The sequence below is a fragment of the Sphaerodactylus townsendi genome, linkage group LG10 (genome assembly GCF_021028975.2).
Source record: "Sphaerodactylus townsendi isolate TG3544 linkage group LG10, MPM_Stown_v2.3, whole genome shotgun sequence".
NCBI classification, from domain to species: Eukaryota; Metazoa; Chordata; class Lepidosauria; order Squamata; family Sphaerodactylidae; genus Sphaerodactylus; species Sphaerodactylus townsendi.
In genome coordinates, this window is record NC_059434.1 from 58,885,313 (window position 1) to 58,906,837 (window position 21,525).

The 21,525-nt window shown below is 39.7% G+C and overlaps 1 protein-coding gene across 10 annotated transcripts in view; it reads right to left on the minus strand.

The window, feature by feature from the left end:
• The window catches only part of BLTP1 (bridge-like lipid transfer protein family member 1), a 141,477-nt gene that overhangs the window by 74,327 nt on the left and 45,625 nt on the right, over window positions 1-21,525 (minus strand). For all 10 annotated transcript variants that reach the window (XM_048508691.1, XM_048508698.1, XM_048508695.1 and 7 more), the window contains exons 23-36: window positions 20,719-20,895; window positions 18,903-19,031; window positions 17,858-17,977; window positions 16,968-17,248; window positions 16,233-16,483; window positions 15,602-15,857; window positions 14,061-14,904; window positions 9,638-9,708; window positions 7,199-7,372; window positions 6,486-6,606; window positions 4,440-4,583; window positions 4,063-4,190; window positions 841-1,043; window positions 69-266 (exon numbers count right to left, since the gene is read on the minus strand). In XM_048508691.1, coding sequence (XP_048364648.1) covers window positions 69-266; window positions 841-1,043; window positions 4,063-4,190; window positions 4,440-4,583; window positions 6,486-6,606; window positions 7,199-7,372; window positions 9,638-9,708; window positions 14,061-14,904; window positions 15,602-15,857; window positions 16,233-16,483; window positions 16,968-17,248; window positions 17,858-17,977; window positions 18,903-19,031; window positions 20,719-20,895 — 3,097 coding nt within the window. The remainder of the gene's footprint in view (window positions 1-68; window positions 267-840; window positions 1,044-4,062; window positions 4,191-4,439; window positions 4,584-6,485; window positions 6,607-7,198; window positions 7,373-9,637; window positions 9,709-14,060; window positions 14,905-15,601; window positions 15,858-16,232; window positions 16,484-16,967; window positions 17,249-17,857; window positions 17,978-18,902; window positions 19,032-20,718; window positions 20,896-21,525) is intronic.

A 21,525-nucleotide genomic window follows, 5' to 3' on the forward strand; every position in this document is an offset into this window, starting at 1 on the left:
GGTTGTTTGCTGAACGTATTATGTGTGCAGCTTAAAAAAAAACACAACTGATTGTACTGCTGATCTACCTTTTATTGTTAGATTTTCAATTCCACATTCAAACATTATCCAGCCCCATTTCTCTTGACTGGGACCTATCCTTGTTACGTCTGGAATTCCTTGGTGATCTGTTTCATCTACAAAACTGAAGTCATCCAACTCTTCCAAAGTGAAAAGGACTTTCGATTTTTCAAAAGGAATAGCTGTTATTGCACAAGTCCCAATATCTGCAACAAAAAAGAATTTTACCAAGCAGTTGTTACAAACAGAAGTGTGATGCTATGCCAGTAAGAATTTACTTCTAATAGTGAAAGATCTGCTACAGATCTGAGCAATATACACCCAAAACGCTGGCCAGTATTTCAGTGCCAAAATTATTTACAAATCAAATTGCAGGCAAGTGCCCCTTGGTACAGTTATTTGGCTCAAATGTTGTTGTTTTTTCTGTAGCCTGATACTGTAACCTTTCCTTCCAGGCCAACATTAACATCCACTGGCAAATACAGCAATAAGTACATGGTCTCCATTGTTTTCTTCCATCCTATATTATTCTACACCTAATTTTTTTTGCAGTTCAGCTCATCATGTTGACTGGATAAAACTGGGAACTTGGCCACCGCTCCACCTTCTGAAAGATATATTTAAACCATGGCAGGTCTTGAGCTATGAAGAATGATGAAATCCCAGACAGTTAAAACCACAGTTCTTTGCAGACTATGTAGTATCAGAGCACAATTCCAGTAAGGGACTATAAGGGTTTCAGAAAGAACATTTCCAAGTCAGGATAACAACAAAGATTACCAGTTGTATCAAGGCTTCTGAGCTGCCCATGAATGCGGTGAACGTTAAGCCTAGCTGCAATTTCTTTTCCTTTTTCTGCTCCAGCATTGGATCTCAGGGAACCAGAAGACTGAGGCTGCATTTTACTGGTATGGACGTACTTGTCAAAAGTTACAGAACTTCTCCTAGTCTCTGTACTGTTAGTAGACTCTTCAAGCACACCTCTTAAAGAAAAAGAAAAATCTGTAAGATGTATATATACACACTGGTTTTGTGTGTTCAGCAAGCCACCTATAAGGGTGACGACAGGTCAGCAGACCTACTCACTCCATCAGCCAGTGTTTCCCATCAGTTCTCCAGTGGGACTTAGAATGGGTCTAGAGTTGGGAGGGTAAAAACAGAGCCAAGAGGATGACAACTTTCCTGCAGCCCAGATTCAAACCTGCCTGCACAGCTGAAGAAGCGTATCAGTGATAGCACCAAATGCAGTCAAATTAGGAGCCATTCATGAAAGGGAAAACTCTCTATTACATCTGCTACCGCACATCTCTTCAAAGGTGGGGGCACCTTGAAATGATAAATAAATTGGAATGTCAGCTATACTGTTTCTTTCATTTTGGTTAGATGACAAGTGAGCTAAAAAAACCTCTGCAGTATTTTTTCTTTCCCTTAAGACTTGTGAAAGTTGCTATTTATCTTCATTCCTTCAAATAGCAAGTGATTGCAAATTTGAGTTTTGACATTCACAAGAAAGCTACCATGGATTATATTACAAGTATTGACAAGGTTGAAGCTCTCTCTTTGAATGTATCGATCTGCTTTACTCTCTCATGAGAAGATTCTCTGGACTTTTCATGAAGCTGTATTCTAAAAATAGGATTCCACTAAGGACTCTTTCAAAGTGCTGAATCACTAACATTTCTTTGATACTAGAGATCTACAAACGTTGAGAAATTGTTCCCTCTTTAGGATTTATAAAATGAACATTATGTTGTGTACATAAATGTATCTAAAGTTTATCGGGAGTTCATTAAGAATAGATTGGATATAAAGTTTGGACTAACAGTTACAGTCCAATTCAAGGAGGTGGACCCACCTCTGGAGTCGGCGCAGCCCTGCACTGGTGCAGGTGTCCACCCCGTGGGTGCAAGGGGCAAATGTGACTTACCAGGGCAACGGGTGCTTTGTGGCTCTGCGAAACCTGACCCAGAAGCTGCCATCCTTCCCGAGGCCTGCCGGCACAGCAAGTTGCACTGGTGTGGCTGGGGGCATTCCATGGACAGGCCAGGGGGTGGAGTCGACCTTACTCAATTTCTGCTGCCCACCCAGCCCCCATGCACTGATGGAGGATTTTTGCTGGCTGTTTTTTGGGAGGGCTTCCCATGCCACAGGGATGCCCTTTGGAGAGAGTAGGGCAGGGCCGTCTCCATCCACCTGTCCAATCTGGATTGGGATGTTCTTTTAATGAACTGCATCAGTGTATGAGTGTACTTCAATAGGATATCTGAATTATTCTGATTTTTCTAATTAATTTTTTCACTGTCTATAATTATAGGGTTTCGTAATTAATTATTCCCAAAATGATAGACTGGGGCTTTTTGTAAATAGGATTAATACAGCCTGTTCAAGTTCTTCAGTAGATAAATCTGTAGGGACTTATAATCAACACAGGCAAAATTACTAGCTTCTTAGATAAAATGGCTCCTTGTAAAACTCCTAAATTTTCAGATTAGAAATAGGAGGAAGGGCCTGGAAATACAGGTTGAAAACTAAAGACATCAGCCTACCTAATTGTACTCTCCTAAATGAAAAAAAGGAAAAAATGAGCTTTTATTAGAAGAAAAGGAAAAGACTCTTGACAGAAGATTGATAGAATAGGAAAACAGAAAATGAATTGGAAAGAGAAGACTGACGGCTAGAAAATCTGATCAAACTAAACAAAAACTAGTTTATTGGGAGGGAGATGTCCTAACTTTAAATATACACTGATGACCAAGTCTCACGGGGGGTTCACAGATGAGGGGGGGGGGGGTTTCCACAGTGTACAGCTCAATGAAAGTGTTAACTCAGCATGCAGCTGCAGTGAGAAAGGCAAACTCCATGCTGGGATTAGGTAAGGGCAGTGGTGTAGCATCCAAGGGATGGGGAGGAGGTGTCTTGCACTGGGCGCGCCCTAGTGCGGGGTTGTGGTGGGGATGGGGCAGGGGAGTTCCAGGGAGTTCTTGGGCGGGAGTGTGGCAGAAGCACAGGGCACACACGTGCCCCAGGCGCAGTTCCCTCTCCCCTGGGCAAGGGACTGGAAATGCAACATTTAAAATTGCAATGACCCTTCATAGATCTACTGTGCAGCTTCATTTTGATTACTATGTACAGTTCTAGTTAGTTACTGTATCTCAAAAATGATATCTGGAAAAAGTGTAAAAGAGGGGAACAAAGATGATTATAGAAATGGCCACCTTTCCATTGATGAAAGGTTAAGGAATGTGGGACTTTTTAGCTTTTAAGAAAAGGCAAATGTGAGGGAGCATGATAGAGGCTTTAAAAATTATCCATGTGGTGGAGAAATGGAAAGAGATTTTTTTCTCCCTCTCCTGTAATACTAGATGTCACAGGAATTCAATAAGTTGATGGCTAACAGATTCAAGATAGACAAAAAGAAGTACATTGCACTGTGGAATTCACTGCCAGTGGACACAGCAATGGCTGTTAGCAAATACTATTCTCGATGGGAATTAGACAGAGAGGGTAGGCCTAAACTGAATGTAGGGTACCTCCAGTTGCTATTTAACTCTGAATGGCAGTAGTAGGAGCCAATGTCCAGGGAAGGACTTGACCTCTATGCCCCATATCCTGCAAGGTGACTCATTGGTCACTGTGTGGAAGAAGGTACTAAACTAGATGAACCACTAGTGCAGTGGTGGTGAACCTACGGGACTCCAGATGTTCATGGACTACAATTCCCATCAGCCCCTACCAGCATGGCCAATTGTAGTCCATGAACATTTGGAGTGCCATAGGTTCCCACCACTGCACTAGTGTGATTCAGCAGGAATTTTCTTATATTTTTATGTAATGTGGGTTGATTTGTTTTTACCAATTATTTCTTTTTTCCCCTATCTTCACCCAAACCTTAATTTATGATTCAGCAAGTAAATGTCAATAAAAAGCTTTGTAACAACTTTATGAAGCTACGCTATTTAATCTAACAGTAGCGGTATTAATTTTGGGAAGATCCTGGCTTACCTGTTCATGCGAACGTGTGTAGCAATCCTATCAAAGCACAAAGCCACTAAAGAAACATGAGTGAAGCTTTTTCCGGTAGCGTTGCCTGATGATTCTTCTATTGATGCTTGCAGTAAACACAAATTCACCTATAAAAAGTAAAGAACAGAAAAATCTTTGATCTTCTTTTAAGAAATTACATAAAAAACAAGACTCTCATTCCATCTCATAGAAACCAAACATTTTCTAACAAACTTACCGAACACTGCTATTCTAACCTGCTTTCATGTTATATGAGCTGCCCAACCCCTGAGCCCCAACTGAGGTGGCTACCAAGAAAAAGCAAAAAAAAAAAAAGTAATTAAATTGATGCGCTATTCACCCAAACTGCTTATTACCTTGGGGAGTGTAACATTGGCCTGAAGCCCTTTAATGGTCACATTATCTTGCTTGAGAGAAAGATTTGTTTGTGTTTTCACTTGAGTAGTTCCTGTGGCAGGGGTCTCTAGTTTTGATCCTCTAACATCCTGCTTGGAGGATAACTTTTAAAAAAGCGGGGGTGGGGAGAGAGGAATGTCAGTTTGTTTTCAACACACGCTCAAATGCTATATTTAATGAACATATAGATTTTGCATACACATTTAAATCGACAGTACATACATGATAATCCAGTGAAGTATAGCTTCTGCCTGATATGAGTATGAGATTCAGTGCCCCAACCACTGATTTACCGAGCAGATATATGAGACAGTCTTAGCTTTTGGATAACACTTGCTCGTGGACTGCTGATGGCAAGGGGCGGGTGGATGTTCCCATTCCTAAATCAAAAGGAGTGTGTGTATGTTTATCTTTTTGGAACAGATGCACTACCAGACTGGTGTGAGGGTCAGAGAGAAACATTCACATTTGTGCCTCTCCCAGCCTCAGGAAAAGGCACCCTCCCTCCCAGCTTCAGTCCACAATAATGCTGGGGGAGGGATGGAAAAAAGAAAGGAGGGCACCTGGAGCTTTGAATAGCCAGGCCAGGTTTGGCTGTGAGCTCTGTTGAGCCCCTGCTGACTGGTAACCAGACTTGATCAGTTTTGGGAGGCCTAAAGAAACTGTTTCTTCTTGGTATTGCATGCAAGGCCACCACAGCTATGATTAAGGGGACCTATCCCAAAGATCAAGACTGCCCAATTTTGGAACTACCCAAGAATGTTCATTCTGAGGGGAAACTTGGTAGCGATGCAGCACCAAAATTTGGCTTAGAAACAATAAATTCCAGAAATAACAAGGGTAAAAGAATATAGAAAATCAAAAGTTGGGCCTCTGAGAGTTAGGAAAAAAAACCCTAAAGATCAAAAGACCAGTGGGAAATTGACAAGGAGATATTTGAGTTGACTGGAATCATAGGACAGCACCTTCTGAGGTACTTAGCAGCTGCAACTGACCTCATTTGAGTGAAGGGCTTTTAGTAAATCCCTACTGTTGTATGAAGAATGACTTGGGTTCCACTGTGATGGAAAACTGGGGCTTTACTGAATGTTCTGCTATAAAAAATGAGCATGAGAGGTTATTATGGGAAGGAAGGAAAATCAAAGGAGAAGCTGTAGAACCACCTTCTCTAAAACACCCTTTTCTCCTTCTCTGCCTTCCCCATTACTCCAAGGAAACATACTTTCTTAGCCACCTGCCCCTTGTTGTAGGCACACTTCACAGCACACACTGCAAAAAGAAAATATGAGTCTGACTGGATGCTGCAGCCACAAAAGTGGGTCCGTTTCAGAGAAGATCCCTGGTGATTAAACCAAGGCTTAAGTGAAAGCAGCTGCCTCTTTCCTACTTCATGCTGCTTGGGTGTGAACGCCCTCTGTTCACCACAGTGCTTACACCCTGACTGACATTCCAGTAGTGATGTATGGCGATAAAAATCTCTCTTTTAACAAATTTTGCACATACCCTGTACCATGCATATCAATTTCACTTTCTTATCTCAGACAGTAGAAATGAAATTAACCAAGCTCATTCACAGAGCTTGGAAAATTACTTACTACAGAAAAGAAGAAAAGGAACCAATGTATTGTCGAAGGGTCACACGGCCGGATTCAACTGGTTGTTGTGGGTTTTCCAGGCTGTGTGACTGTGGTCTAGTAGATCTACCAGACCACAGCCACACAGCCCGGAAAACCCACAACAACCAAAAGGAACCAAATTTAAGAGATTGATGTACTACTGAGAAGAATGAGCACAGACCCACCACTCTTCTTTGTTAACGGGATCCCACAGTAACATGATTATTATTTTTCCACGTCACTTCCTGAAGCAAGGCATTTCCATCCTTGTCACAGTTAAATTCTCTGAGAAACAACTATGCCCATTATTATGATTCACTGGACATCTCATACAAAAAATTTTTTGTCAGGGTATGCTGAACAATAATGTTTAGCCATTAGTACACATACATTTTCTGAGAAAGTTGTTTTCCTGTTCTGTACAGCTTCTCTGAGAACCTTGAAATGCAGATCATCCACAATAGCTGCTGGATGGAATGTGCTAGCACAGTGAACCATTGCCTCTATGTACCTGTGGAGGAAATGAATTCACAAAGTTTACTTTCAAGGGGGATGTGTGTGTGTGCGCATGTGTGTAACGTGCTGACAAGTCACAACCGCCTTATGGCAGCAACCACATAGGGTTTTCATAGCAAAAGGCTTACAGAGAGGCTTACATTTGGAACTACCCTTCGGGGGAGGGCAGTATATAAACCCAATTAATAATAATAATAATAATAATAATAATAATAATAATAATAATAATAATAATAATAATAATAATAATAATAATAATAATAATAATAATAATAATAATAATACATTGCCTTTCTTTGCACAGTGGCATTCCTTGGTGGTCTCCCATCAGTTACCAACCAGGAGTGACCCTGTTTAACTTCTGAGATCTGACAAGATCAAGCTAGCAAGGGCCATCTAAGTCATGGTTTTAAGACACTTCTTCTTCTTAACACTTTGATGCATACGTATAGTACCATAACGTGCTATCGCAGTTGAGCAAAAGCTTATACAAAAGATTGTATCAGCTCCTTCACTTGTAAAACAGGCAATTGGTTCAGGCTGTTGGATTCAAGGTTGTTGTTTCGTTTGTCAAAAATAGGAAATACCTGTCCAAAGCTTCTGCTACAAGTGGAGTTAGAACAACATCCACCGTTCCTTTTATTTCCACAATGGCTGTTGTCCTTGTCTGAGAAACTGGATGATCCAGAGTCCATTCTTCTGTTATTGTTTCATCATCTGTATTGTCAAGGATTTTCTTTTCCAAGGGGGTATATGGTGTGCTAAGAAAAAAACAGAAACAAGTTATTTCTCAAAGAGGAGGTGCTACAAAATCATTTTCGAGTGCTGAATGCAAGTGTTCGTCAGATGGATAAACAGCTGTTCAAGATGCAACTACCTTTTGGTGCTAAGATGTCCAAACTGAAGAGTGGCCAATGTTCACGCAAGGTCAATACAATCACACAGATAAGAATTGGTCAGGCGATGTGAACAGCAATACTGGATGTTTCATTGTTAAGAGTTTGTTTTTCTTAAGTTACTAGTCTAAAGTAATCTCAAAGGAATTTTCACTCAGTAATTTTGGTCATTATTAAATAAACAAAAACATCCTGTCCTAGCAACTTAAAGCATTAAAACAGAACCATAGCAGTTCAATAACACACACTATGGACAATACTTACTTTCAGAAAAATAGTACAGAAATAGTTATTTTATTAAATTTATATCCCGTCTTCTTTCCAACATTGAAAACACAGTAAAACCATATAAATTTACCACAGCGAAAACTTACGTTAACATTACATCAAATCTAACTGATGGCGATTAAAAACAATATCATCTTATATAACCCTTAGGACATAACTCCATCTCAGCAAGTTTCCTACAGTATCTGAGAATGAGTAACAGAAAAAAGGGGTGAATAAAATATTTGTCATTCATAGACCATTGATCAATGATGGTAGGCAGTAGGTGAAAGGCCAGATAAATGGAATAGTGGACACCAAGCGGCCTCCACCAAAGGCCTACTGGAACATCTCTGTCTTACATGCCATGTGGAACTGTTTGAGGTCCCACAGGGCCCTGGAGTCAGCCGACAGAGTTCCACCAGACTGGAGCCAAGACCGAGAAGACCTTGTTCTAGTCAAGGCCAACCTGATGTCCTAGGGGTCAGGGACCACATCCAAGGGCAATGTGGGGAAATGCGATTGATTAATCAGTTTTTTGTCCCTTCTGTATTTTCCAGAAGTCTCATTCCATTGTGACTAATGCAGTGAATTATAAAGAACGCAGCTGCAATGAATTACTACATATTCCTAGGAAAAAATACTTTTACACATGCTAAAGAATCCTTTTGGTCCTCCAAAATGATCATTATTTAATTTGCAAAAACTACACATTATAGAAAATTAAGCAGCAGTTTCAGCATTAAACAGCATGAACTGTGGTATGCTAATGGAAAGCATTACATAAATGCCTAGATTATGGAAATTAAACTGTAAATGCTAATGTGTGAGAGATGATCAAAAACTCAGATACAAAATACATTTCTGTTTAATATGAGAATAGCTTGCCTTGATTCATTTGTGACAAACTATTCATGGTACAAAATCTTAACAAAAGCAGACTACTGAAAGGCAAGTAAATATAAGGCAATCACATTTACATGGCCCTATACCACTCCATCAAATCTGTATGTGGTTTTCACCTGCTAGATAAAATGATAGAATGTCTCTAGCATAGCTTTGTTAATTCCCTGAAAATCCATTTAAGTTCACAGCACGTCAAATGCACAGCTTGCTATTTATTAAGTTTTAGTATTTTCTTGCACTGATGTTTTACTTTTTTTTACTGCAGCTGTCTAGATTTTTATGGGTATTTATTGCCTTGTTTGTATCCACTGTTGCATTAACACGGTTTTTTAAATACTTGCATTGTAAACTTTATTTCTTGTAGCGTACCTGATGAACTTTCCTATTTAACTAAGTAGAAAGATGGGGTAGAACGTCCTAAATTATTAGATGAAAAGAATCAAATGTTAAGAAAATGCATCACGAGAGAATCTTTTAAACAAAACTTAATCATGTATATTTTTTGTAAAATAATACATTATTATCACTCCCTTCTTCCAAGCAGCTCAGTATAACATATATTGATTTCCCCAGTGATATGGGGTGGAATTTTTTTTTCCAGAGCTACATTTTACCATTGAAAATGTTCTGCCCCACATTACTTGCCTGTGATTCTGTTACTTCATAGAATCCTTTTGACTTATTCATTGTTATATAGGATTTTCTGTATACACATACAGGGGGGGGGGTATACACATTTGTTTTTTACATTAAGTGCAACATATTTTGCATTCTTCTATTTTTGCCTTGGTGTAGTAGGTTTTATTTTCTTCACAACCATATAGTAAGATTACCTACATTATCTCTTTGAAGTATATAATGATGCTATGTGGAAAGACTTCCCATAAATGTAGGAAGTGCATGTGAAGCGAACCTTAGTCTGAACACATTGCAAACATATTGCAAACTGTTACTCACTTTGAAGTTGATCCTGAAAACTGCATTCCTCGGTCCAGTAGAGCATTAGCTGTGAGGCCCTGTTTCACTATCTAGAACACACAAAAAACTTTGTTACTACTCTTCCAGAACTTTTCTATATCACATATATTTTTAAAGGAAGAAACCTTTTGTATTTTCTCCTAGTCCTTAAACATTGTTACATTTGCACTTTGACTTTGCTGCCTGAGGGAAGTAGTTAATAACCCTCCTACCTTTTGAGAGAAATTGTAAATACAACAAACATTTGTGTGTGGTAAAAAACATTTTATTAACAAAATTGGTTCAAGGTAAACAAAAGCGTAAGGTGCAGCATGGGAGTCTGATCTTCTGATCTGTGTACTGGGCAGCACAAGTGCTGTCCACAAGTGCTGTCCACACACACTGGAGCAGCTGTGAGATTCCAGATGGGCGGTCACCACTTCCCGAAGACTCTTTGCTGCCAGAAGCGCAAGCCATCTAAGCCCACGTCTGGGCAGGTGACCCCTTGACTTGCTCCACCCCAAACCTCCTGAGGAGGTTCCACTAAAGCAAGTATTTTGCCCGCTGCCCCCCAGCTAAATATCAGTCCCCCATGTGCAAACCGCCACCCCTCTAACAATAATGCGCATGCATTAACAAAGACCAAAAAACAGGGAGAGGTGGGTGGGAAACATGCTTGCTCCAGCAAATGGGGAGGTGAAAAGGCCGGGTCCTGGCCTAAATAGGCTGCCCGGCCCCCATCTCCCCTTGGTGACGTCAGGGCGCCCAGCGTCACTGCTTGGCACCCTGAGGCTTGCCAGGCCTGCGCCTCTGGCCAGCCTAAGCCTTGCAGGCCCAGAGGAGCTCACGAGGCTGTGAGAAAGGAGGCAGCATCACGGAGGCTGTCCCTTCACCCCCAGCAATGGAAGCTGCGGTAAGTCGCAGCTGCTCTTTTTATATATATATAACTATATAACTATATATATATAACTATATAACTATATATATATATAACTATATATAACTATATATAACTATATATAACTATAACTATATATATATAACTATATATATGCATATATAACTATATATATATAACTATAACTATATAACTATAACTATATAACTATATAACTATAACTATACAACTCTATAACTCTCTCTCTCTATATATAAAACTATATATATATATAGCTATATATATATATATAACTATGTATAACGATGTATAACTATATATAACTAGATATAACTAGATATAACTAGATATAGATATAGATAGTTATATATATAGTTATATATAGATATATAGTTATATATATAGATATAGATAGATAGATAGATAGATAGATAGATAGATAGATAGATAGATAGATAGATAGATAGATAGATAGATAGATAGATAGATAGATAGATAGATAGATAGATAGATAGATAGATAGATAGATAGATAGATAGATAGATATAGTTATATATATATAGTTATATATATAGTTATATTTTAGATAAGCTTCTTCATTGTCCTTAATACTTAAATATAGATTTTAGATACTGAAAGGTAAAATATAAATGCTACAGAGCACACTTTATATATTTATTTTTTATAGTTTCTAAGCAACTACATATAGCATTATTCTGAAATCACAAGTGTTCTCTGGAACCACATGCACATGTAGCTTTAAATAATTAAATTTCCCTCACTGAATTCTAATATTTAAGGTAGACAATCAATCATGGTAGAAACTCATTCATAAAAGCAGCTTACACTTACAAAAACACAATGAGATACAATAACCTATTCCAGTGTTTCTTTTAATGTCATACGACACAAGCACAACATATATATGATTGTGCTGGAAGAAGTAAATGGCATTTTATAAACAAGATCTAGTCCAAATATTTAAACATACTAATAGATTATTCATTTCGTACATGGTGCTAAGACTCCAAAGAAGAGAGCACACTTATGTGCACACCCTTAGTATTGCAAGGCTGAGGTAGCCAATGGGGCTGATCCAGTGGTTCAGATTGCAGAGCAACCGCCTTATCAAAACTTGATCTCCAGAGCCCATCTGCCCTCCACTGCCAAGCAGAGCTATTGAGGACTTGCCCCAGAGAGTGTGGTCACTCAACACCACCTCCCATAAACAATATGCTAAATCTTCATGTGACATCAGCTCAAGCTACCATCCACAAGCACAGGCACTTTAAAGAGGCAATGTACTTTTTTTACTGCATGTGGCCAAAGGCCATTATAAAACTGGTTAAATAAAGCATAGACAAAAAAAGGATAAGAGCAATCAAGGTAAGATGCCAACCATCAGACAGACTTCTTCCTACCCAGGCTGTTATGAATATTATTATTAATGGGGGGGGGGGGGGGGGAGAAAACAACTGCATAATAAAAACAGATTACAAAACCACAGATTTTAGGTTTCCAGACATCACATATTTTCTTGGCAGCCAGAACATATAGAGCTGCCATATGTGTAACAAGGGGATCTACACCTATAAGAACAAATCTCCTCAGCCACGCATTGCCTAAAAGACACACATTGCCTAAAATGGCTGCCAGAAATTTATATCTGGGCTCCCAATATAAAGGACAATGCAACATGTAGTAGGGCTTGGGGCCCTCATACCTGCGGAACCGTCTTACCCCATATATCCCGAACAGGCAACTACGTTCTGCGGCAGTGGAGTTACTGGAAGTCCCTGGCCCCTCAATGATGCGGCTGGCCTCTATCTAGGCCAGGGCCTTTATGGCCCTGGTCTCTGCCTGGTGGAACACTCTTCCACCAGCTGTTTGGGCCCTGTGGGACCTTGATGAGTTCTGTAAGGCCTGTAAAACTTAGATGTTCCACTGGGCCTTTGGAGAGGCTGGCCATGGATTGTGAGGCCCCTGCCATATTTCACCATCTTCAGCAATGCCTTTATACTGGTTTCATCTTTTGGCACTGCCATCCCCTCCCTTAGGGGAGCCTTAGGTGCCACCAGATGCTCCCTTAGGCCAGCCTTAGGTGCCACCAACATGGGATTTTTAAGCTGTCCTTGTTTAGAGATTGGTATGGTATGTATTGAATTTTAAGGGTTTTAAATGCTGTTTTAACTACTGATTATTGGGAGCTGTTGTTGTACACCGCCTCAAGCCCTTTGGGGATGAGGCGGTCTATGAAATCCAAATTAATAAATGAATAAAATAAATAAGGAAGATCCTCATCCTCCAACATACCACTAACGCAAATATGCTGAGTAACCTGTTTGCAAGAATAACATGGCAGACTGCATGGTTTGAAAACCAATAGTTGTAAAGTGTACAGGCCATTTAAAATGTCAACTCTATTCTTTCCCAGCCTGTGGGTTGGGGCCCAAGAGTGGAGAATGAAACCCCTGAAAGTGGACTGTATGCCAGCTCTCACTAATGGTGGTTCTTGCCCTTTCTGTCCTTCGCTCTCCTTCCTCCTCACCAGCTTCTCACATTCTCATTTCCCCTTCTTTGTGACAATACTGACGAGAAAAAAAGCCATCGGGCAACTAGTAACTTCACAGTAGTGCATGAAAGAAGGAAGGGAGGCTGGAGAGAGTGGGAGCAAATCAGAGTGTTATGGAAAAAACAGAGGAGGATAGAAAGAAGGGTGTGCATGCATGGCTTCTTCTTGGTGCTGGTCCTTCAGCAGCCCACCCTCTTGCCCAGCCCTTTGCATTGCTCCACTGTCCTCTGCCTGCTGTGGAACATGTACTGCACTGTAGTGTACTGTACTGCACTGAGCCCTTTGCCACCAGCCTCTTCACCACCACTTGCCATCTTCACTTACTTCCTCAACCCAGTGCGCCCCTCCCCTCGCCAACAAACATGCCTCAAACTCTGGCTGTGATAGAGGAGAAAGAGGCTTGGATTCACAGCGGTGTTTGTTGGTTTCTCAAAAATACCTGGTTGGATATTGTAGAAAATGGAATGCCAGAATAGATGGGTGCCAAGATCATAGTTAGCTCAAGGCAACAAAAAAACCTGGGCCAGCCCTGAATGTGTCACCATAATACAAAGTAAACTGGGATGTATGGGTCACTGTCTGAAAAAGGTTGGCAACCACTGTGCCAGGGAGGCAGAGCCTGGCTCAGTCAACTTCTGACCTTCTTGGGCATACACTGTTATCCTGGGAGCTCTCCAAGGTCCTGCAGCAGGTGACTGGCCAGACCAGCAATTTGCTCCTGTATACCTGTTCCCTACATTTTCAGTTGATCTTTCCTGAAATACTGTTCCTACTGGCCCTGGCTGAGACAGCAAAATTCAGATATATTGTTCTAGCATCTAGTGTGCCATGTAGTTTCCTAACCGCTTATTATTCATGCTCAAAATAAAATAAAATTTAGCCATAAAAAGGAGGCACTGAAAAAAAATCCTCCCCATACATTTTAATTGCCTGATTTGTTGACCTGATGTTACCTTAAAGGTTGGGACAGACAGTTGTTCAAAATACGATGAGCTTTCTTCACTAGTTGGAGTCTCCAGGTCTAACGGTCGATGTAATGAGGACTTGGAGGTTCTTTTGTTTGTTGGATGCTTTACTGACCAGTTGACCACTTGATACTGGGTAAGATAGTTTTGATAACAGTTCATTACAGGCTGCTGGGAAGTGATTTGTTCATTCTCCGGAGCCTTCTCAGCTTCTATAACATATAAATGTTCTACAAGTTCATCTTCTCCTCCCAAAGCTGAAACAAACGAGGCCAGGGAGGGATGTGTTCTCATTGATAAATTCTTTGGATCCTGACTGGGTTCTCCATGTAATGTAGTAGTTAATGGTCCTTCTACGCTGTGATAGATAGAGCCTCTCCCATAATCGATTTGCTTTGCTTGCTTTTTTTTCTTTTTCCTTCCAGGATATGTTCCTGGCCCTTCATCGCTGCTTATGGGTTCAAAGTCCTCAGCTGCTGAAAAATAGGCTTCACTATCCGCCATTGACATGCTGGAGTCCATGGAGCGATACTGATGAAAGGAGTTTGACTCAGCAGAAGGGGTGTAAGGGAAAGAACCAAAGCTTCTCCTTTGCTTAGGAGAGTCCAAGACATTTTCATCACTACGGGAAACGTCACTGCTGAACTGAACACCAGCTGGAACAGGTTGCTTGTCTCCGTAGAAGGCTGCAGTAAGACTTTTGGTGCTCCCAAGTCGAGTAGAACATACTGATGCTTGACGTTTTAAAGGAGATCTAAGAGGGGATTGGCCAGCAGGCCTCTCTTGGGAATTAGGAGACACAGGACTACTTCCTGAACCCCCTGCCACAGTACTAAGAAACAACAACGAAAGAGAGAATGTGTTCATTCATTATGATGTCAAGTTGCATAGAATTCATATTAGCTAATTCATGCAAAGTTGCAATAAATTCAAACTTGCTCTTAGCTACCCCTTTGAAGTACAACCTGCAAATACAAATATACCAGTAGTAACTGCACGGCTCTCAATTACTGCACCAGTATTTAAATCCCAATTATATCTATGAACATGACAAACAAGCACAGTCTTTCTAATCTGGAGGAACCCGATTTGATTCCCTGCTCTGCCGCTTGAGCTGTGGAGGTTTATCTGGGGAATTCAGATTAACCTATGCACTCCCAAACATGTCAGCTGGGTGACCTCGGGCTGGTCACAGCTCTACAGAGCTCTCACAGTCCCACCCATCTTACAGGGTGTTTGTTATGAGGGGGGGAAGGGCAAGGAGATTGTAAGCGCCTTTGAGTCTCCTACAGGAGAGAAAGGGAGGATATAAATCCAAACTCCTCTTCTTCTTCTTCATTGGGACAGCAAATAAATAAGTTGTATTAACAACACAAGACTGTGTCAAGCAGTAGCACTATGTCTTATCAATACTCTTAACATATTACCAACAAAGTTTTTTTATTTATAAAAAAATTCTACGTGTTTTGCTCTGGGGAACAGTTTTTTGCTCTGGGGAACCAAGGTGTCAACTGAAACAGTCCACTCACCATCCATGGACATCATCTCTTTTTGCACCTGCCAAGAATTCCTTTTGCCCCAAGTGATCCTCAGCTGCAGAAGGGCTTTCCCTCTCACATGCAAGCAAGGGAAGTGCAGCACTAGAGCTGCTGTTCTCCTCTGAAGAGGAGGACGAACTGTGAGATCGTAGAGGTACTTGTAAGTTCAGGTGCTGGGATTTTCTTTCCAATTCTATTCCCATAGGCCGACACTCCCATTCTTTCCTTTTAACACCATTCACTTTACCTAGGAAAGCAGATACCAACCATTCGGTGATACAGGTAACAGAACTGGCCTTGCTCTACGGTAGACAATTTTCAAGCACAGTTTTTGTTTAGCACATCGTTCTTGTGAATGTGCAAAAATGCTATAGGGCACAACAAGCAATAAAATAAATTATCAGTGTCTAATTCAAATAATTATCAAGTTATAATATTAATTTTTTTGCCTTATACACAGCATCACCATCTAGTGTTATTGTAATTGTGCATGCCTATGAATGATGTCGTCATCACTTTTGTGTCAGTAACTCCAATTACGTCATGAATATTGGAGAAATAATTTACTAAAAACTTTAAAAGAATGAAAGACGTATTGGCAATGGCCTATATTTAGAATTACCATCTACAGTTTTTTGAAGTTCTTTGGTAATAATCCATTCTCCTGGTTGCAGTAAAGATTGTCCATAAAACATATCAGATTCTGCGCTTGTACTTGAAAAAGCAGAGCTACTTGAGGGTGTCAAATCGTCAAGTTTGAAGAAATCCAATCCAGACACTGTGCCTCCAAAAAACCTACAGCCACCAAGACAGCCACACTTGTTCTTGCTTCTCTTATTCTTTATGTTATCATCAGGCCATAAAAACCATAATCTACAAAATTAAAAAAAGTAATAGGGAAAAAAGATCAATATTTAAACTTCATTGGAAGATCCAGTTCCAATTACCTCTTCTTAATGTCAACATTTATTTAAGAATGTAATTTAAGATTTAAAGATGTATATCAGTCTACATTTCATTAATTCAATAGAGAAAGACCAAATGTTATGCTAAATGACATCACCAGCTGTTCTAAATCATGCTTAATTTTACTCTGTTTATATCTTATTTTTCTCACAGTTCTTCCCTCCTTTACAGTCTCTCTCTAACAGCCTTCTGAGAATAGACTGTAATGGGCTCAAGATCACCTGGCAACCTTCCATAGAAGAGTGGGGACTCAAACCCCAAGGTCCTAGTGAGGCACTCTAACCACACCAAACCAACCTTGTTATTATCTATGTGCTCAGTATATTAGCACTTGCACATTTACAGCAACAAGTCCTTCTGTCTAGAAACATTTATTGGTAGAAGGCCTTACCTTTTAGTTCTGCTGTCATGAGTTTCCAAAAAATGTCTCTGCACTTCATGTTTAGAATGATGCTCTGCTGCTAATGCAATATCAGCAGTGATGAGACCCAGACTGAGTGACCCGGCTTCAAGCCAATATGCTCTTCGCAGCACTGCAGGCTGAAGACCAACTCTGCAGCTATTCACTTGTTCAATGTATTGTCGCAGCTGGAGGTCTTGAACGGCTGCACTTATACCTTCACGCACTGACTGGTTGTGTAGGTTACAATTTGCAATGCGTACAGCGCCCATCTAAAATAGTTTTAAGAAAACAGAAACGAGATTATGTTATGCAATAGAGATACTTTCCCCCCTGCCCAACGAGATCCTTCCCAAATAAAGTTCTAGGAGGCTCTAGAAATCTTGCTCCTTTTAGCTTCTGCTGAACTACAGATAAACAAGGTAAATACCATGTCAGCAGCTATCAAATCTAATTACATGCCATGCCACAGGACTTGCCTCATTCTGAAGTTTGAGATGGATATGACCTCTTTTCCAACTAGATGCAAATTTCCTATTGGGATGTTACAAACTAATAAGCACAGTAATAATTAAGGTATTTTTAGGTGTAGGATGAAATAAATGAGGCTTCTATTTGATTAAGCCTCTGAAAATGACAGGTTTAAACTATCTTCCTAAACCTTACAGTTAAATAAAATACATTTTCTGCACACAGTTTATATGTTTGTATTTAAAGGTTTGCTAAAAAAAATTATTGGATCTGAATGAACAAACTAACTGGAAGTCAACATTCTAGAAAGACTGGCTAATCCAGACAAAAATCATCATGATCTTTTTTTGAAAATCTGAAGTAATTGGAATGAAACCCAAAGCAAAGTAATAAAGAAAAAACATTCCTACCTTAATATTTGTGGCACACCCATGCTCTACTATAAATGCATCTGCCCCATCGACAGCTACACGAGTCATAGTGTACTTTAATTCATCAGAGGTTGGACAAGGGCCAGAGACACAGGTCATCTAAAGAAGATTATATATAGAAAACATAATTGTATCTTTTGCTTGGTACAAATTAACCTTCAGCAAAAAGATAAAGAGATGAGAACAATGACTAATCTTCTGCAAATTAATATGTTCATGAACTGTTCACACCTCCTAGACATTGAAACAGATGAATCCAGGATTTTATTTTTTGAGGAAAATATTAGATTTCAAAATGCCTCGACTCCCTTATAGCCATTCTTAATACCAGAATTGTCTTTTCATCTCCCATGAACACCTCATACGTTGCAGAAAAGAAAGGTTGGCACAGATTTGAAGAAACGTCAGTACAAGAAGTTAACATCAATTTACCTTGGAAAACATTATGAATGCCACTTATTAATTTAGAAACAAGATGCCACTAAGAAGTGGAAAAGCTAAGAGTCAAGGGAAAATTTGCTGCATTAATGACATGCTAAAATATGAAAGAGTATAGAGGAAGAGATAATGAGATGCGTAAGGCCAAATGCTACAGTTGCAGTGGCTGATGATGTCATCAGCTGGCAACAAACATCTCGGGGACTTGGAGGCTTGGACAGCCAGACAGGAACCACAGCAACTATTAAGGAAGGGACCCCAACCAGCCTGACATGAGCTAGTAGCTCATAAGCGAACAGTCCAGTCTGGCTGGCTAGGGCTAACTTAGTTAAGAGCTTGAAATTGGGTCTATGCCCAGCTGGGGATGAAGAAGCTGACTAGGCTCTGACAAGGAAAACAAAGAGAGTGAAGAGAGCCAGTCTGATGAAGGAAAAAGACCAGTGTGCCCAAACTCCTACTCCAGTGGGAGAGCAGAAAACTGGGAGACTGACTTGGGAATGGGGGAACCTCACAATGTGTGATGAATCTTACATGATGCTCTTACTATAGCTTACAGTTAGCAAAAAACATAGCAAAAAAGCATTACCTTCGATTCACAGAAGCGCCGATCAATTCCATGCTGACATGTGATCACAGATTTTGGCCTTTCCAGTTCAAACTCACGACACACAACATGGAACACAAACGTTTGTCCCCACTCAAGAAGGCATGCAAGCTGCAAATACAGAGGAACACTTAGATCTCAAAGAGAAAATCACACAGAGATTGAAGAAGTCTAAAATTACTGAACAGACTGAAAAGGGGGCTAATAAGTTTCTACCAGCTGATTCTTATTCCTATTCTGTAAAGTAATTTGATGCCTTAATAGAAATGGCTAATTTAAAAAAAATCACACTCTAGAAGTGTACTGTCAAAACATCCATTTTCACCTAAAAGAATCTACTTCAGCAATTTCTAAAGAAATTGTCTTCTTTCTAACAGAATAGTTTTACAGTTATTAAATCCAATGTTTTTGGTTTTAAATTCCTGCAACTGATTCTACAATGTTAACATCACTTGAATAGAAAACCAAACTCTTTAGAATGGTTTAAAAAAATAGCCCAAGCAATTGCCAAAATATTCTGTGCTTGCAAAATTAATTGCAACCTCTACTTCATTTCAGAAGTTCACTGCAAGAGTGGTTGGAAAAATGGTTTTCATTTTACTTTTCTGTGATCTAATATTCTAACTCTTGTAGGTCTCTAAGGTGCCAGTGGACTCAAATCCAAATATTCTAACAATTTTTCAAAGGACACTCATGTTGGTCTCCAGTAGAACAGCTAGATTTGAGTCCAATAGCGCTTTAGAGACTGACTAGTTTTATGGGTTTTAACTTTTGAGAATCAAAGATCCCTTTCGTCAGGTATCTCAAAAACCTATCCCTGAAAATCTTGTTAGTTTCTAAGGACCTACTGAATTGAAATCTAAATATTCTAGCAAGTTTCTTATCCCTAGGCAACATTTTGTCATCCAGAGTTCTTTGGAAAACACATTGTTATTGTCAACTGTGCTTTTCTCATTGAAAGTATATTTCACAGAAACTGAAATGGTAAACTGGTTTTTCTGCTGGTGAATGATGGGATTCCTTTGATCATCAAAATGGCAATACTGGGGATCATGGGCCACGAATGGACATATATGGAGAAAAGCCATGTAGGGTGGAGCCTGTAATAAGGTGCAGAATTCAACGTGACTGAGCAAAAAGCTTGCTGAATGCAAATACCTTTGAAATCTGGATGGTACAGAATGCAATGTGTGAACAAGTTCTCTATAAGCCTTTTGCTTCTGGTTGTTTTACTGACAGTCATCCTAAAGGCATTGTCCCCACTCAGTACAAAAACTGGCAATGCTTTATTCATCTTAATTGTGTTTTACTAGTTCCATCTGAAATGCACAGATTTCAGGAAAATATTGTATGGCTGTTTACCAACCCAATCTAAATAAATTGGATATTACATCTAAAGACTGAATATGGGCTTCCCAGTAAAAAATAGTTAATCAAAGAACAGTCTGACCCTTATTTAAAAATATGCTGTTGCTCCACAGCAGTATAACTAAAGGCCAATAAAAAGCTAAATACATGATTCAGAGACTTGAATTCACAAGAATGATGTTCTCATTCTGATTTTGTTCAGAGATTCCTATCTCGACAGTTCATTTTAACATGAATTCGCAGCTAAAATCCCTGTTCAGCAGCAAACAATTCTGTGGGAGTTCTGGCCAATATTTGGTTTTCTAAGAAACAGCAGCAAGGTTTAAATTTTAACATCTCAGGCAATTTTCAAGCCTTACGCTTCAATATATCAACAGTGAATGCAAAGAAAAACTGTGAACGTATCCCAATCTGAAAACAAATTGCATACCTGTGGAACTGTAACCTTAGCTGTCAGACTTCCAGCTTGCACATCAATCAACCATGCATATTCTAACAAGTCACTTCCCAGCGGCAAACCTTCAGCTGAAAACATCGCATGGGCCCGTAGCTGCAGACCCGAAAGGCTGATATGACCCTCTCGAAGTACTTCGTCCACAGGAGGTCTCTATTGAGAAACAGGAGGTCTCTATTAAAAATGAGGAAATTCGCTGTTGAACAGCTAAAATAATCTTTGCATTAGCTAGACACAATTAGTTATGACCATTAGACAGTGGTACTTTTTATGAAATAAATATTCTCTCATAAGTAAACTTACATTTTTGTCATTTAAACTGCAAAGTAAAGAAAAATCTGTTTTATGTATCAATCACCCTATTTTAAATCTGACCGACTGAGCATATCCTGGTTATTCCATATTGAATCCAAAATAAGAACTCTAGGATTCTCCCTGGAATTTCTCGAACCTCTTAACGAGGAATATATATTTAGATTGCTCAGCCAAAGACTGATTGATATGGAAATTCAGTCCTTTCACCCAGTACAACCTGCAGTATGTTCCCCAGATTTTCTAAACCTACCCATCCTACATGGGAAGATAGCAAAATACTTCTATAGTCTCGACAGTCCATCTCGTCGCAGAGCATTTATGCTTGCCAGAGTAAACGCCTTTCCTTCTAAAGTTACAATCGGGAGATTTCAAGGTGTTTTATTCACTGACAGACTATGCCCATGCTCTGTTAATGCCGTGGATACAATACAGCATATCCTCCTAGAATGTCAGCTACACTCTGCATTA